At 47.4% G+C, this 16,542-nt stretch overlaps 2 protein-coding genes across 11 annotated transcripts in view; one reads left to right on the forward strand and one right to left on the reverse strand.

The window, feature by feature from the left end:
• Dnai1 (dynein axonemal intermediate chain 1) overlaps positions 1-8,971 on the reverse strand; it is a 68,630-nt gene extending 59,659 nt beyond the window's left edge. Inside the window, exon 1 of the mRNA XM_057790879.1 lies at positions 8,782-8,971. Within this exon, the coding sequence (XP_057646862.1) occupies positions 8,782-8,808 (27 nt within the window). The 5' untranslated portion in view covers positions 8,809-8,971. The remainder of the gene's footprint in view (positions 1-8,781) is intronic.
• A 313-nt stretch (positions 8,972-9,284) lies between these two features.
• The window catches only part of Fam219a (family with sequence similarity 219 member A), a 56,097-nt gene continuing 48,839 nt past the window's right edge, over positions 9,285-16,542 (forward strand). For 8 of the 10 annotated variants that reach the window (XM_057790845.1, XM_057790847.1, XM_057790850.1 and 5 more), the window contains exon 1: positions 9,285-9,630. In XM_057790845.1, coding sequence (XP_057646828.1) covers positions 9,571-9,630 — 60 coding nt within the window. In that variant the 5' untranslated portion in view covers positions 9,285-9,570. The remainder of the gene's footprint in view (positions 9,631-16,542) is intronic. The other 2 variants (XM_057790849.1, XM_057790854.1) reach the window with 1 other exon arrangement.

The following is a 16,542-nucleotide window of genomic DNA, read 5'->3' on the forward strand; positions in this document are numbered from 1 at the left end:
ACTCAGTGAGTGTTTCATCATTCCGTAGGTTTCCCATCATTTGGGGAAACTCTAAACACTACTTCTTTCTCTTTTACTTCTCCTTCTAGCAGTCCAACAACATACATATTTCAAATATACACGTGATGTGTACCCACAAGTGACTAAAGCTCCTTTTTTAAAAACCGTGTTTCCTTCTGTTCTGCGATCTAGATTGTTCCCATTCACCCATGTACCCAGTATGCACCTTTCCGGGCCTAGTGCACTGGAAGGTATGCTCACGGATGTTCTTCCATTTCCAACAGACTTGCACCAGACAAACCCAATTGTAAATGGAAAGTGCTATAAGCCAAACGCATGCAATGCACCTAAGATATCAAACGCATTGCTTAGCAACACAGTCGGCTGTGATAGCGGTCAAGTCATCCAAGGAAATTTTTGCTTCTGATAGTGTGTTTTCCTATTGCTTCTATATTTCTGCTGAGGTTTCCCGTCTGTCCATCCATTAAGACAGTGATGTCTTTCATTCTGTAAGGTGACTGTTTCGGAATCTTTGCCTGCTCTCGCCACTCCCTATAGCTCATCTCTCGCACTGCCAGGCTCTTCAATGCTTCTGTCTTCTGCTCCACACACACACTCCCAGCCATGACCAAGAAATGGTCACGAGGCAGAGAACAAGGGTAAAATGTGTGACTCATATCGGGTGTTTCCTTTCCTGCAGGAATCAATGTCCTGTGCTGCTCATGGCTCTGTGCCTTAAAATGACCGCCTTAGAACTGTGTCCACATTTATAGTTACTCACCCTGGGGGTCAAGTCAGGGATTAACTGCTTCAGGATGGCAAGATTACAACTCCCCTATGGTAACATCTCTAAAAGTTATACGGTATCTTAAAATTCACACAGAAATGTGCTATTTTTTAAGTTCTACAGTAAAGGCTTTTGTAAAGGTCATACGAGTCCTTTGTAATGTAAATATCAGCCCTGAATGAAGGCATTGGACTGGAAGAAATCTGAGGCCCCTTCGTGCACAATTCATGAGAAAGAAGAGATTACCAGAAACAACACAAAAGTTACTTTAGTGTAAACCAAGTTATACCTTGCATTGAAGGAACCAATTTTAAAAAGAGTATATCTAAGGCAAACTGCCCTGCTCCCAGCTTTGGTTGCCTAAGAGAGCCTTAGAATTTTGTCTCATGCTGATAACAGACTCCATGAACTAAAGTCACAAAGCTAAGGCCAGCGACCCCTTCCCTAAGAGTCTGAACCAGCGCCACAGAGAGAGAGAGCCGGTAGTTGGCTGGAGATACCGATGGGAATGCGCACAGGGAGAGACCAGCCAGATTAGGTGTGATGAACTAGAAACACACTAAGCTTACACGGGAGCAGACCTGAAAACACTGGCTAGTTGGGAAAGAAGAGTGGTTGCTTAGAGAAGTAGAGAGGCTGTGAGCAATGTGGACAAAGCTGTGGATCTCTACACCTGTTTCAGACTGGGTGGTTTTCCAACTCCAGTGCCAGGCTATCTATACGTCTATCTATACGTGATGCATCTCTGTGGGATACCCACACAGCCCTCCACATAGACACATTGCACATTCTCCCTCCTGCCTCTTTTGAGCTAACTTGAGGACCTCTGTTCTCTTACCTACAAAATGTAGACAGCCTCTGACTGATGATGCTTTGACTTATGTTTTTTCATCCTATGATGGGTAGAAGTGATATGCATTCTGTACAGACAACACTTTAAATTCTGGTCCCTCCCTATGCCACACTATAGGGTATACTTCCTCCAGATGGTAGGCAGCAGTGGTGAGGCAGAACTCCCAACCAGCTAAGTGATCTTAAGGGTAAATAACTCATACTCTACAATGAACTGTGTTGCTAAACTATGACGCTTGGTAAGTGATGTGTAGTAAATGCATTCAACTTGCAATATTTTCCATTGGCAGTGGGTTTATATGGCTGTAAACCTATTGGAAGAGAAAAAAGCAAAACACAGGTACATATTCCTTAGAATTTCTTATAAGAGTAAAGGAAACGGCTTAAGCATTCTAGGGAGAGAGGCTAAAACCATCACAAAGGCAAGAAGCATAGACATAGGTGTCGTCTATCCAAGGATCCACAGATTATTTGATCTATCTATCCTCCAGGGCTGGATCTGAATGCATCCATGGAAAGAACAAGTAAATAAAAAAATAAATATGAAGTAAATAATAGGAGGAGGAAGAACCTAAGCTAACACCAGAGTCAGGGTCCCTCCTTGTGTGCAGGATTGGTCTGCTTTCACTAGGATAAAGGCAGCATGAGCAACTTCTCTAGGCAGCAAGAAGTTAGTGCTCAAAGTATTGCCACACGTACCTTTCCATCATCTGTCATTCCATCATGAGCCACTCATCTCTCGATTCACCCAGTATTCATGGTGCAGGTCCTGGGACAAGAGCTAAAGGCACAGAGCTGGGCTAGCCCCCACTCCCGAGGGCTCTCAAAGCAGGGAGGCAAGATAAGTGGAGGACATTAAAACCCAGGGACTCCAAAGCGTGGTGATACTCCAAGAAGTGGAACTAAAGTTTGATCAACAGCTACATTCTTTGCTCCTCTCACACCACCCTGTCAGTGCTCAGCAGCTGGGAAGATTGAGCACGCCATACACATTCCTAACTGGCAGAAACGATTTCATGTGGCTTGCGCACAGCTGGAACCAAAGAACCCACATTACTCTTCGGCTGGCAGGCTGCAAAGCCCAATGATAAGCACAAGGGTGCTCTGTCATTATTATTCGAGTACCTGGCATGTCCCAAATCCTAACAATGTGTTAGGCTCCAAAGTGAAGGGGGGTGGGGGTGGGACTGGGTTCTGGCCTCAAACGCTCACAGCTGTTTTGTAATCTGATAATTGCGCATGACAAACCTCAGACCATAACTCTGAAAATAGCATGACTGCAATCATAACAAAATGGAACAGCCATTGGCAAAATTTGTTTTCTAGTTATCACTTCCAGAAGGAATTCTGTAACACTATTAGGGGAAGAGAAGAGAAAACCCTCTCAACTTCCTGCCACGAAACCTCAAAATTACCATCGTCAGCACCCTCCTTTCTTCTCCCCCGTTTCAAAGCAGGCCCCTCCCATCTGTGCGGATCCCTTCCCACCTTCTCAGAAACTTGGGTCGTCATAATTCAATTTTCTCTCCTTTATCTTTAGCTTCTCTCCATCCGGATCTTTTGCCACAGGGCTTATTATATTCAAGTTTTACTTTCATCTTAAAAAGAAATATCCCTGCCCATATGGTCTTCACTGCCTTCTAGTTCACAGTCCCGCTTTTACCTCTGAAGTTGTTCTCTGCAAAGTCCTTAATGAATTCCTAATCCTTGCATCTGAAGGCCACGTCTTTGTGGTTACTCCGCTGACACTTGAGTAGCGGGCCACATGGCTGGCAGCTCACTCTTTCCCTCGGTCGCTGAAGAACTACCCACCACCCCACTGTCTTGCTTCTTTGGTTATTTCTTAGTCTTCATTTTGGATGCATGTGTGTCTGCTCATACCTTAGATGTTGGCGTTCCTCTCACATGTCTTCCCTGTCTCTCCCAGGGTCAGTGTGAGGAGACACAGTGTGGAACACTCACTACCGAATCCCTTATTTACTTAGTGCTCAGTCATTCTCTGAGAGTTTCTGACATGAGAGCCACTGTTAGCCTAGGAATACAGCTGTAAACACAAGTATCCACAAGCTCTGCTCCAAGGGGCATACAATCTCACAAGAGACACACAATGACCAAACAATTACACAAACAAATGAATAATCACAAACCATGATTCATGCTATGGGAGAAGGAACATACAGCATAATAATGCATACGTAAACATGAACGACTATGAACTTTAGCCCTATCTTCAGCAACAGGGCAGGAGACATCAGAACGGGTTGTGGGGATTGACATCTGACCTAAAAATCTTGGGATTACATGTATGAGTGAGGATATGAAGACTGTTTAGAATAGAGGGAAAGGCAGGCAAAGCTGTCACAGCATTTGGAAGGCAGAACCAGGAGGTTCAGGAGTTCAAGGCCTGCTTCAGCTGGACCCCATGTCAAACAAAACAAAATATCATAAATAGGGGACAGCACACACAAGTGAGGTACAGTATTGGTGAGGGAAGAACAGTACACATTAAGTTTTAATGGATGAGCAAGCCTCAGTCCATTCAGGCCCCAAGGGATTATCTAAAAATTGGGACTCTATCCAAAAAACAATGGGAGTCATTAAAGAGTTCTGAATGGGGAATAGCCTAATCATATTGGCAGTTTGGAAAGATTTGGGGTTTGGTTTGTTTTGAATTACATTTATGTGTTTATTTATCTATTTGGGTGTGTGTGTGTGTGTGCTCGCGCAGGCACTCACGTACCATATCATGCATGAGGAGGCCAGAGGACCATCTCTGGCAATTGGTTTTCTCCTTCTACCATATGGGTTCTCGGGACAGAATTCGAGTCTTCAGGCTTGATGCCAAGCTCCTTTTTTCCCACTGAGACATCTCATCAGCGCAAATTTTTGTTTTTTGAAGCAAGGCCTTGCTGTGTGATACCATGCTTAGTGAAAAAAAAAATATTTTTGATGCAGTGTAGAGAATGAATTTGAAGGGGCATGAGCAGGTGCGAGCCTTTTGTAGCATTCTAGGTGGGAGAGGTTTATAGATTGGGCTTGAGAGTGGGAGTGGTTTAGACTGAGAGGTACTTAGAAGGAAGTGAGGTGGAAAAGTCTGGGAAGAAATTACTTATCTAATGCTCTCTTCCAGTCTCTCGCCAGTCCTGCCCCTTACCCCTAGTAACTTTTCATCCAGATCACTATTTCTGAAAGTGTTGCTCCAGGGGGGTTTCTTGAAAGACCACGAAGTTGTCTAAATGTAAGTCCTTTGGGGGGGGACTTTTATAAGCAAACAATGCAAAATTCCAGATCTTTTTTTTTTTTTAATGATAACCAACTGAGTTATAAAGCAGTACTAAAATTTGTTAGTCATAAACTAAAATTAGCTCTTAACTGGAGTTCACAGAAGACTCTAATTTGGTTTTCTACTAAGAAGTCTGGCTGCCAGGCAATGTTTGGCAACGCTGCAAAGCTCCTGCGCATAACACACACAGCTAGCTGGCATGCTCACCACTTTTAGGAAGGGCAGTTTGTCATGGGGCATTACCAGGGATGTTTGGAGCTGGTCATGGTTTACGGTGCCTGGCATTCATGCATTTTAATTACAAATTATGATTCATGGAGTGCCATTGTGACTGCTTTAATATGGTGTGAGTTATTTGATTAACTCTAGGGGGTAAAAGCATGAGAGGCAAGAGACACCTCTCTGACCTTGTTTCCACTACCTGCATCTCTGCCTTGCTGAGCCAGAACATGAGTAGCAGGGCCCAGCCTCAGGAGCCTTACACTTGCTGTGCCAACCATCTGGAAGGCTCCCCACTCCCCCGCCCCCAGTGATACCACACCTCCTGCCTTTCTTGAAGGTCTTTGCTCTGTTGTTGCCTCTGTGAGACTGTGTCTGAACACTTTATTTAAATTACAATCATCTGACGGCAAATGTCTAACTACATCACCCTGATTTGTGTTTCTTCTCGGCACCATTACTGTCTAACATACCACGTGCTTTACTTATTTATTTGTTGACAGTTTCCCTGCACATGGAAGATAAGCTCCATGAGGGCTTATCTTTTGTGTGTGCGTGTTGTCTCCTTCTGTGTCACCGATACCTACGACAATACCTGGCACAGAGAAGACCGTCTGTCTGCAATTACTGCATAAGACGGAGTAGTTACCTCATGAGGATTTTTAAACTCTTAGTGCCTTACACCCAGCTCCTAAGCCACAGATGAGCCATAGTTCAAACCCAAGTCATTCATAGCCCTGCTGCCAAGGCAGCCACACACCCAGAGCCCAGAGGAGCCCGTTCATACATGCATTTCCAGGTCTCACTAAGCTTCCTGTTATTAGCAGTCTCATCCATCAAACACACTCAGATGAAAACTTCCAAAGACAAGCTTGTGCATCCAGACTGATATTCGACTAATTTCTTTTCAGAATTAAATATATGCAAGGTTTTATCCAAGAAACAGAAAGCAACAATGAACGAGAATACGTATTTGAGCTTTGCCACAATAGAGTTTATACAGGAGTAGGCATATCATCCTGCTCTGTTTCCAGAAAGTGGACTTAGTCCTTTGTAGGAAAATAGGAATACTGCGTTGAATCTTGACAGACACACAAGAAAGAAAAAGGAAATTCAGGGCAGGGCGAGGTGAAGCAGATGGCAGCAGACGGGAAAGACTGTACCAGCCATAGGGCAAGAGCAGTTTCAAAGACCTGAAGGAAAAAGTGTGGATATCGGTCTGCAGGGAGAGGGCAGGTCAGGGTACTCATAGGAGAATTCTCATGTAGGTAATGTTAAGTCTGAAGTAGACTGGGTAGCAGTGAGCAGTCCATTTGGGGTCATCCTGGCCCTTTGAAACAAACTAGTTAGACTTTTGAGACTCTTTAAGAGCAATCGAAAATACTAAAAAGCAGGACGGGAAAGATGGTTCCACTGTCAGGAGCATGCACTGCTCCTGCAGACAACCTGAGTCTGATTCCCAGAGTCCACTTCCGGTGGCTAGCAACCATCTGAAATTCTAACTCCAGGGGTATCTAATGCCTCTGGTCTCAGCAGCCACCCTCACACACACACACACACACACACACACACACACGCCCCTTTAAAAGACCTGATCAGTGGCATGTCATGAACCGACAGTAAGCTTCTCTCTGTCCTCTAACTATCCTGATCCTGACCTTTCCTCACCACTGTGGGCTTCCAAGGCCTACTGTCCTCCTCCCTGAAGCCTGTCTACTGCTTCAACCTACATGCCTTTCTCTCCTTCAGTCCCAGGAACTCTTCTCTCTTTGCTCTCTTTACCCTGAGAGTCAGAAACAACGTCTCAAGCATGTCCAGTACTAAGTATACCTTAGTATCTATTACTGATCTAAACTGAGTTTCGCCCAGACAAGATCATGATAAACACAGCCTAACTTTTGCTTACAGCAGACTAGTGCTCATAGTGTACTGAAATACCTTCCCCTCCAGCCGACAGGGCTGAGGTGTGCGGGCCCGTTCACCTAGGTTGCTCTCTTCGCTATCTATTACCACCTCTTCCTGCTTTCAATGTAACTAGTCATCGATGCTTCCCCTAATGAGACTGGAGGCACTCATCCTGTTTAAAGTCCAAGATGCTAGAACAAAATTCATTTGTGGGGAGAAAGCAGACCAATTGTTAGGGGAAAGAGGGAGGGAGAGCTCAAGTAGATTAAGGCACAGAGACTTTCTTGTAATAGAGGACATATTCTATGTTTTGATTGTATCTATAAGTGTACAACTCTGTCAAAAACCCAGAACATATAAAAGGATCGATTTTATAATATATCACTAGCTAGACCTTGGTACTTTCAAGTTAAAGCAAGCTGCCCATAAACTAAGGGCCAGCTGCCTTAAGCACCCTACAATAGTTTCAAAACACAGCTCGGACTCAACATAAAACTAGGGCATGGCCAACACATGAACAGAATAACCTCTCAATGGCTACAGAACTCTAAGAATAATAGACTCTTCAGCTTTAGATGACCAATGTAAAAGAAGCAGAGGGCACAAGGTTAGTATGCAAAAATATGTACCAAGGGGCTGGAGAGATGGCTCAGTGGTTAAGAGCATTGCCTGCTCTTCCAAAGGTCCTGAGTTCAATTCCCAGCAACCGCATGGTGGCTCACAACCATCTGTAGACATACACACAGACAGAATATTGTATACATAATAAATAAATAAATACTTTAAAAAAATATGTACCAAAATATGCAAAGTCACAAACATCATGGATACAGATTTGCTCTCCCAAGGTTTAAAGTCTAGAAAACAAATGAAGCCTTAAGAGAAGTTAGAAAAGCAATTTCTGAAGGATGGAGGAGTCATTCTTTTTTTTTTTTTTTTTTTTGGTTTTTTCGAGACAGGGTTTCTCTGTGGTTTTGGAGCCTGTCCTGGAACTAGCTCTTGTAGACCAGGCTGGTCTCGAACTCACAGAGATCCGCCTGCCTCTGCCTCCCAAGTGCTGGGATTAAAGGCGTGCACCACCACCGCCTGGCCTGGAGTCATTCTTTTATATCCCAGAATGTTCCTTGAGAACCCAAGACTAGCTCTCATCCATGGTGATCCTTGGGGTGATTTGATTGGAAACTCCCGTGGGAAGGATGACATCTTGCCAGATGACATAGACACAACATTCACATAGCTGAGTCTCATAGGGAGGAGACGCGTTTGATGGCAGGGAAAGGGTCTTTCTCCTCCTCCTGTTTGACTTCTCTCTCGAAACTCCTGCACCATTCTGAACTCCCACATGGCAAATGGCCCCTTGTCCCCACACTTAGCTCAGAGCACTGTACAGCAGAGTGCTGGACAGAAAGTCCTTTGGGACAAGAACTAGAGGGCAATGAGGAAGGGGCTGAAGGGAGTGGAGGTGGAAGGGCTAAGAGAGACGGACTGGACGGGATGGGCCTCTGAAGTGAAGAGGTGGAAATAAGGAAAGGACAGATGAGGCTAAAAATAAAATGACAGTGGGTTCAGGAAAATATGGGAGCGAAGGACAGATTTGTGAGAGAGAATGGGAGAATCAGGTCAGTGGGAACACAAGCCAGGAGTCACAAGAGAGAGAGGTTGGCGATCAACAGGGAATAATTGGCAGTTAAGGTCAGAGGTCATCAGAAGACAGCAGGCCACCGTATGACATTACCTGCTTACGAGTCTGTTTCTGGGGCATTGCTGCAAAAATGGAAAGCACCTCAAACCCTGAAAAAGAAACCTACAAAATGCTCCCTCTCCTGGGGAGAATTCTCTCCTTCTGGACCACACACAAGAAATGCAGACTCTCTTCCACTTCAATTCCCAGTTACCAGGGTTCTTCAGGGACAGCTGTCGTCGTGGGTCCCCGCGCCCTTGTAGAACAGCATCGGCTCCTCCCTGACGCGGTTACCCAGCAACCGACAGGCAGCCAAAGCGCAGGCGCGCCTAGCGCCCCCTCCCGGCACGGGGTGGAGGCGGAGCTGGCTCCGCCAGGCTCCTCTGGCTCCGCTAAGCCCCGCCCCCGCAGCAAAAAAGACGTCCGCCCGCCGCGCGCACTGGGAGCTCCCGCAAGTGGGCAGGGCTGGGGCGTCCAGACCCCGCCTCCTCATGAATAATGCAAGATCCGGGCGGTGTCCCGGACCCGGAAGTGGAGTTGCAGAGTCACCGCAGTGGCTGAGCTGCTGACAGGAGGCGGCGGCGGAGGAGGAGGCGAGGCAAGACCTGCGGCTCCGCGGGGCCACTGCCGCGGTAGCTCTAGGCAACCCCACGGAGCTACGCCGGCCACAGTCAGCCCGCGAGCCTCTCGCTGCCTGTCCATCCTTCCATCCGCTTATCCGCCCGACTGGTCAGGGGCGGCCTAGTCTGCATCATCTGCCGGGCTTCTGGGGCCGCCGCCCCGCGCGGTCCCGTCGGCGTCCCTGGCCGCGCCCGGCCCCTGGCCCGCTCGCCCGCCGGCACCATGATGGAGGAGATCGACCGGTTCCAGGTGCCCACCGCGCACTCGGAGATGCAGCCGCTGGTGAGGGGGCGGGCGGCGGGCAGGCCAGGGCCGGGAGGGGCGCCGCCGGAGTGGAGGGAAGGAACTAGGCCGTGGGGATTGTGCGAGGGGGGCGCCATCTGATAAGGCAGGGGGAGCCCTGAAAACGCAGTGCCGGGGGAGGGAGTCTTGCAGAGCGAGAAAACCGTGGGAGACTACCTGCGGTGAGAGCGAAGGACCTGGAAGGGCGGAGGACCCGGTCAATGGAGGCAGAACGCCGTCGGATAGGACCGAGAGAAGCCCGATAGCGCACACCGCTGGGGGGGGGGGCATCTAGAGGGGATGTCATAGGGCATCTTTGCTTTGGCAGCAGGCCCAGGGGATCGGGATGGGGGTGGGTAAGAAAGGCGTTTAGCCTTCGAGGCCTGTGATGCTCAGGACGACGGAGAAGGCCAGGAGATCAGTCTAAAGAGGACTGCAAATAGGCTTTTAGAAAAGCAGAGGCCTGCCCTCCAGTCCTTTATATAAATAGCAAAGCTGAATGGGAACCAGGCACCGATGAGGGCAGAGGTTCGGTGCAGGCCATGGGAATTCCCTTCTCGAGAGAGAGAGGAGCGCCCCCAGTTCAAGCTGGGGCATCTGGAATCGGGAAGGGGAAGAGTGTGCGGTGGCGAGATGTCATCAAGGATCAAGGGTGTCCATGCGAACCCTAAGATACCTCCAGAATAGGAGGTGGCGCTGCGCTGGAGCAGTCTGTGCAGACCGGTTGGGAATTCGGAAGAGCCCTTGTCATCTATTAGGCCTACGTGCTTGGAGTCTTTGCAGGGCGGGGATCCTGCCTCGGGTCCGCGGTCCTGGAGTCAGGCAGGAATGATGTCATCGATGCCGGCGCCGAGGGGATGGAAGGGGGAGGGTGGTGCCGGTTTGTGGAAGCATGGCCTAAAGAAGATGATGCCTGCTGGCCATTGCCCTAGGGCTACCTGGCTGTCATTGGGGCCAGCAAATGGGTAGGAAAGTCAGAGGCCTAGCCAGCTGGACTAGAGAAGGGGGAGGGGCAGAATGCTGAGGCTGTATTCGTTCACTTCACCCACCTTGGGGCCCATGCTGTAAGAGCTAAAAGGAGGCAGGAAAGGCTAGGAACCAAAAGGTGTGGGTGCCGTGCTCTCTGCTGGCACTGACTTGTGCTCTCCCACCCCTGAAGTTCCAGGGCTCCCAAGGTCTCTTCCCTCTGTGTTAGTCAGGGTGGCCCAGAATAGGTTCTTCTCTTTGGGTCTGCAGCTTCACAACTGACAGTATGCTTTATGGTTTCTAGATAAGTAACTTGCCTATTACAGTAGCCAAGATGGACCAAAGTAGGAAGGTGGGAGCTAAGGCAATCCCCATGCCACATAGTTTGCTGGATAATTAGTTGGCATCTAGCTGGAGATACATGTCTTCTATATTTTGTGATGTTGGAACAGATTGGGCTTTGTGGAAGTGTACAGCATTAAACTGAGAGAGGTCCTGGAGGACTTTTTCCTACATTGATTCCTCTACCAGAAAATCCCCAGGGAGCAGTCTGTGCTATGAATGTAAAGAAGGACCTTGATTGGGTTAGGACTTTGCTTATAGGCTCCCTATTCAGCTAACCCTGTTTCCAAACTAGAATGCCCTTCCAGTTCTAAGCTAATCTAAACTAATCCTGTGTGGAAGGGTGGGTGAAGGGGGTGGAGCTTCTAGTAAGTCGAATAAAGGAGTTGGTTCTTTTTTCTCATCTGAGGTTCCTGAGATAATAGCTGTCCAAGAAAGAGAAGAAGGGGTAAGACAATCAGGTTTGTGCAGATATCCTTGGTGACGGTTATTTCCTGGTATTATTCTTATAATCATGGGTGGAAGACTCCTGAGCTGTTTTGGTTTGTGTGGCCCTGAAGAAGGAGGAGTTTGCGGTGAGGGGGTGCTCATTAGGATAGCTGTAGCCGCTCACACCCTTTTTTGAAAGCTAGGGTAGTCTGCACGAGAAGACTGTGTTGAGGTTGAGTGAATTTTAAAGAAAATACAATATAGCCTAACACTTGTGGGTCATAGACCCTGTTTCTTGACTCTGCTCCTATATTCAAGTCTAGAGACACCCCAGAATCCTTAAGGGCCCTTTATTCTGTTGAGAGCAGCAGACCCTTGTGTAGCCTTTCCCCCAGGGACCTTCATTTGGGTCATAAGGAGTCAAGATACACACCACAGAAGGAGAGGGTAGAACAGTTTTGTGGAGTGCTTGGGGAAAGACCAATCAAAAGCAGGGTCCCAGGCTCAGATGCACTTTAGGATGTCTTCCACTTTTTGCTGTTATTTATAGTGACCTCTAGGAAGTCTCTCATTCTCCTTGAACTGGTTTTCCATTTACAAAAATGAAGACAAACTATTCATTTAATGTTTAAACAATAGTTCCCTTTTGGAGCCTATCCTGGAACCAGCTCTTGTAGACCAGGCTGGCCTCTAACTCACAGAGATCCGCCTGCCTCTGCCTCCCCAGTGCTGGGATAAAAGGCGTGTGCCACCACCACCTGGCAAACAATAGTTCCTCATTCTCCCTTCCAAAGAATACCACGGCGTCTGATATATTGACTCAGAATATTGATTTACCAAATACTGACCATCTACAGTGTTTCAGATACTACACAAGGTGTCAGGAACACAGTGGTTAGCCACATGAGTTTAGATGGGGCCATGCCCTGCTGGAACACACAGTTCGGTAAAAAGCTTATTTCTCTAGCTCATTCCATGAGTGAGCTCCCTGAGAGCAGAGTGAAGTCTGCCTCCTTAGACCCCAAGAAAAAAATGGAAGCTCCGTTATTGGCTTCATTGCCCCTTTCAGGACCTGCATGTATGGACAGAGGCCTGTGTCTTGGGCCCCATCATACAATAGCCCTCCCCCAGGAAAAGCATCTTTTTCTTTATTTTTACTTGAAAGAGAAACTAATCTTGAAAAAGAGGCTTGGGGGAGTGGCAGCCCTTGAGAGAGAAGGTGCAGCCAGTAGATCTGGGTGTTTCCAAGGTGCTAATTTAAGCATTAGCTCTCAGCTAGTGGGAGGCAGAGGAAGAAATCCCTGCCTTGTTGCTGCTGCTGCTGTTACCACAGCTGCCTTGAGCCTCCTGTGTGGGGTGGGAGTTTGCCCAAAAGGAGTGGCTTCCCTTCTTTCCCTATCATGCCAATTATTTAATTGGCCTGGATGCATCTCAGCAGCTGAACCAGGTCCCAGCCTATCTCTGGGCTCCCCAGGGTCTCTTCTTGTCTCCTTAGGAAAGAGACAAGAGCTCTTCTTGATGATCTATTCCCTGGGCTCTGCTCCTGCTGTGTCTGTCTTCCAGAAACTTTGGGATGACCCATTTTGTGTGACAGCTGTGCCATACACCTCATTGATCCAGGGGAAACTCCCTGCTTCCCAGGGCTCTGTTGAGCAATTGAGTAGTATTTGGGCTGTTATTGGTATGAGTGGCAGCCCTCTGGCCTGTTGTCTGTTCAACTGGTTGGTGCAGCCACACAGTCTACGTCTTGGAAGAGATTTGTTGCAAGAAAAACAAATAGAGCTTTTGAGTACTTAATTTCATCAAGCAACACTCTGCCTCCTGTGCAGTTGGAGGCATAAGATACAGAGTGGCATATGGCAGCAGATGTGGTCCTTGCACGCTTGAGAGAATGCTAGTCTGGCCTCACTGAAACCAGATTACCCATTAACTCATTTGTTTAGTTCATGAGTGTTTGCTACATGTCTGCTCAGTTCCTGGTACTTTAAGGATGCAGAGACTAGTAACAGTTCCAGGAGAAGGATGGACTCGAATGATAACAGGAAGGTTTATAGGTATATGTCAGCATGAATAGCAGTGAATGGTGATCCTGAGAGTGAGAGGATGCTGCCATTCTGACTTTTTGGCTGTTGGAGCTGAACGAGGAGTTTGAGACTGCTGTTACCTGTTGAGTCTAAGGGATGGAGATTGCCAGGGCGTCAACTCAGTGACTGGGCCACTTCCTGAAAGTGAAAGACAGAGCATCACAAAGTTAGTAGATGAGCATTTTGGAAGACTAACCTATATGTCTGCTCTGGTCTATGTGCCTTGTAGTCAGATGGCTTTTCAGTTAAGGGTGGATTCTCCCAGTGTGTCCATGTGGCTCCTGGAGAGAGGACATCCCTTTCCATCTTCCTCTATGGAAAACTGGGGTTGGGTTTGCCAGAACCTTAGTCTTTACATACACAGCTCCTTCTCAAAAAAAAAAAAAAAAAAAAAATTCTAAGAAAGAACCTAGATGCTGGCCTAGGCTCAACAAGTAGATTCTCACTGTAGAAGTATGCCCAGAGCAGGGTTGTTTGAGGCACCATGAGTACCACAGGAGAACCAAGAAGCAGGGCCCCGTGCCCAAAGATGGGGCTCTTATCCAATGGTAAGGGAGGACTTCACAGAGTCGACACTGCTAACCAGCTCTTAGAAGAGAATTAGGAACACGAGTCTGATGTGGTGCAGAAAAGGCAAGAATTCCAGGCACCAGACATGGAAGAAAAAATACAGAGTACATTTGGGATGAATTAATGGCTGTAACTAAGGGCAACAGATCTGAGCTTAGGTTACTACTCTAGTGGTGAATGAGAGGTTGGAGAAGGTGAGGCTGGAGGGTGAGATGTCAGTAGGGAGGTGGGTGAAGAGGATGAGGCTGAACTAAAGCAGATGCAGAGTGAGGGAGGGGACAGGTGTGAATAAAATGCCAGGGCAGAGTATGGAGCCTCTTTAGAGGTGGATGGAAAGCTAGGGAAGCAGAGGCAGCTCCACGGTTTCGGATGTGGACACTTGGATGGAGGAGGGACCACCACTAACCATCTCAGGAAATATAAAAGCCTGGCCCTTGCTTTAGGGACTTCTTGTAATAGAGAATGTTTCTCTTTTCCTTTGCTTGACTTCTGAGATTATGGGGAACTCAGGAGTTCTAGAAAGCCAAACATGATGACAGTGCCCCTAGCTTCACAGGGTCCCTGAGTACAGCTCCTCTGAATATTTCTGACAGTGAGTCTTCCAGCCTCACAGGGTCCCCGAGTACAAGCTCCTCTGAATATTCCTCCCCTGCAGCCTACTTTGCCGGGTACAGAGTTGTTGGCAGCAAGAAACCATAGTGGAGATTTTTATTGTTTTCTAGACAGAGTCCCATGTTACCCAGGGTGGCCTCAAACTCAATAAGTCGCTATAGACAATCTTTTTTTTTAATATTTATTTATTATGTATACAATATTCTGTCTGTGTGTATCTCTGCAGGCCAGAAGAGGGCACCAGACCTCATTACAGATGGTTGTGAGCCACCATGTGGTTGCTGGGAAATGAACTCAGGACCTTTGGAAGGGCAGGCAATGCTCTTAACCACTGAGCCATCTCTCCAGCCCTGCTATAGACAATCTTGAACTTCTGATTTTCCTGCCTTTGCTATAGACGATCTTGAATTCCTGATCTTCCAGCCTCTGCCTCTGTGTGTAGCTAAGAATATAAATCACAGTACAGCTAACAGTGACTTTGAACTTTGGATCCTCCTCCCTCCACCTTTTAGGCACTGAGATTCCAGTGTAATCTGCAATCCTCTGACCTGGTATAAGTTTCTGGCCTGACTAATTATCTATTTGGTCAGATTTATGGTTTTGTTTCACTGGTTTATTCTACCATGAATGTGTGCATGCCACAGCATCATCCACAAGAGTCACAAGATGAAAGGGCATATATATGCCCCCCTTTTCTGAGAGCACTTCATACCCTGCAAGCTGGACTGATTTGAAACCGGGGTACTACTCCTTGCAGCCAAGGGGTGCCGAAGTATTCATTCAGAGGTCCAAGAACCCACTGCTGCTAGCCCTGTGTGAGCAGGGATGGAAGGTAGAGACTTCTTCCCTTGAACCTCATTAGCTTCTGGGCCCCACTGCCCTCGAGGAAAGGACAGATGGAGGGCTAGATATGTACCTCAGTTGGCAGAGCGCTTGAACAGGAAACCCTGGGTTCCATCCTCACCACTGCACAAACTGGGTGTGGTAATGCTCACCTGTAATCCCAGCACTTGGGAAAGGGAAGCAGGAGGATCAAAAGTTTGAGGTCATCCTTGGCTACACAATGAGTTTGAGGCCAGCCTGGGCTACATGAGACTCTATTTCAAAAAAACAAAGAAAGATAGGTTGGAGAGATGGCTTCATGGTTTGAATGTTTGGCTCTTCAGAGGACCCATAGTTAAGTTCCCAGCACCCATGTTGTATGTGGCTCACAATGACCTGCAACTCCAGTTCTAGGGCATCCCACATCTTCTGGCTTCCACAGGCATCCACATACATTCACACAGGCACATAACCACACACACACACACAGACAAAGAGAGAGCAGACGGAACCTTGTCTCCTGTTGTTTTTTTTTTCGTTGTTGTTGGTTTGTTTTGGTTTTGGTTTTGATTTTTTGGTTTGGGTTTTTTTTTTTTGGTTTTTTGTTTGTTTGTTTGTTTGTTTTTTATCAGCTTGACACAAGCTAGAGCTATTGGAGAGTAGGAAACCACAATTGAGAAAATGCCTCCCTGAGATTGGCATGTAAGCAAGTCTGTGGGGCATTTTCTTAATTTGTGATCAATATGGGAGGACCAAGTCCATTGTGGGTGGTGCCACCGCTGGAGAGATGGTCCTGGGTTCTATAAGAAAGTAGGAAAGTAGGCAGAGCAAGCCATGAGGAGCAATCCAGTAGGCAGCACTCCTCCATGGCCTCTGCTTCAGTGCCTGCCTCCAGCTTCCTGCCCTGACTTTTCTTGGAGACCGAGAGTGACCTGAGAGTTGTAAGCTGAAATAAACTTTTTCCTCCCAAGTTGCTTTGGTCATGGTGTTCATCACAGCAATAGAAACCTAAGACAAGGCTTGTGCACGGAAAGGGCTTAGCTGTGCTGTGCCTTTCAGCTGACTGTGGGAAAACTGGTACAAGAAG

This window comes from Chionomys nivalis, chromosome 16, assembly GCF_950005125.1.
Source record: "Chionomys nivalis chromosome 16, mChiNiv1.1, whole genome shotgun sequence".
NCBI classification, from domain to species: Eukaryota; Metazoa; Chordata; class Mammalia; order Rodentia; family Cricetidae; genus Chionomys; species Chionomys nivalis.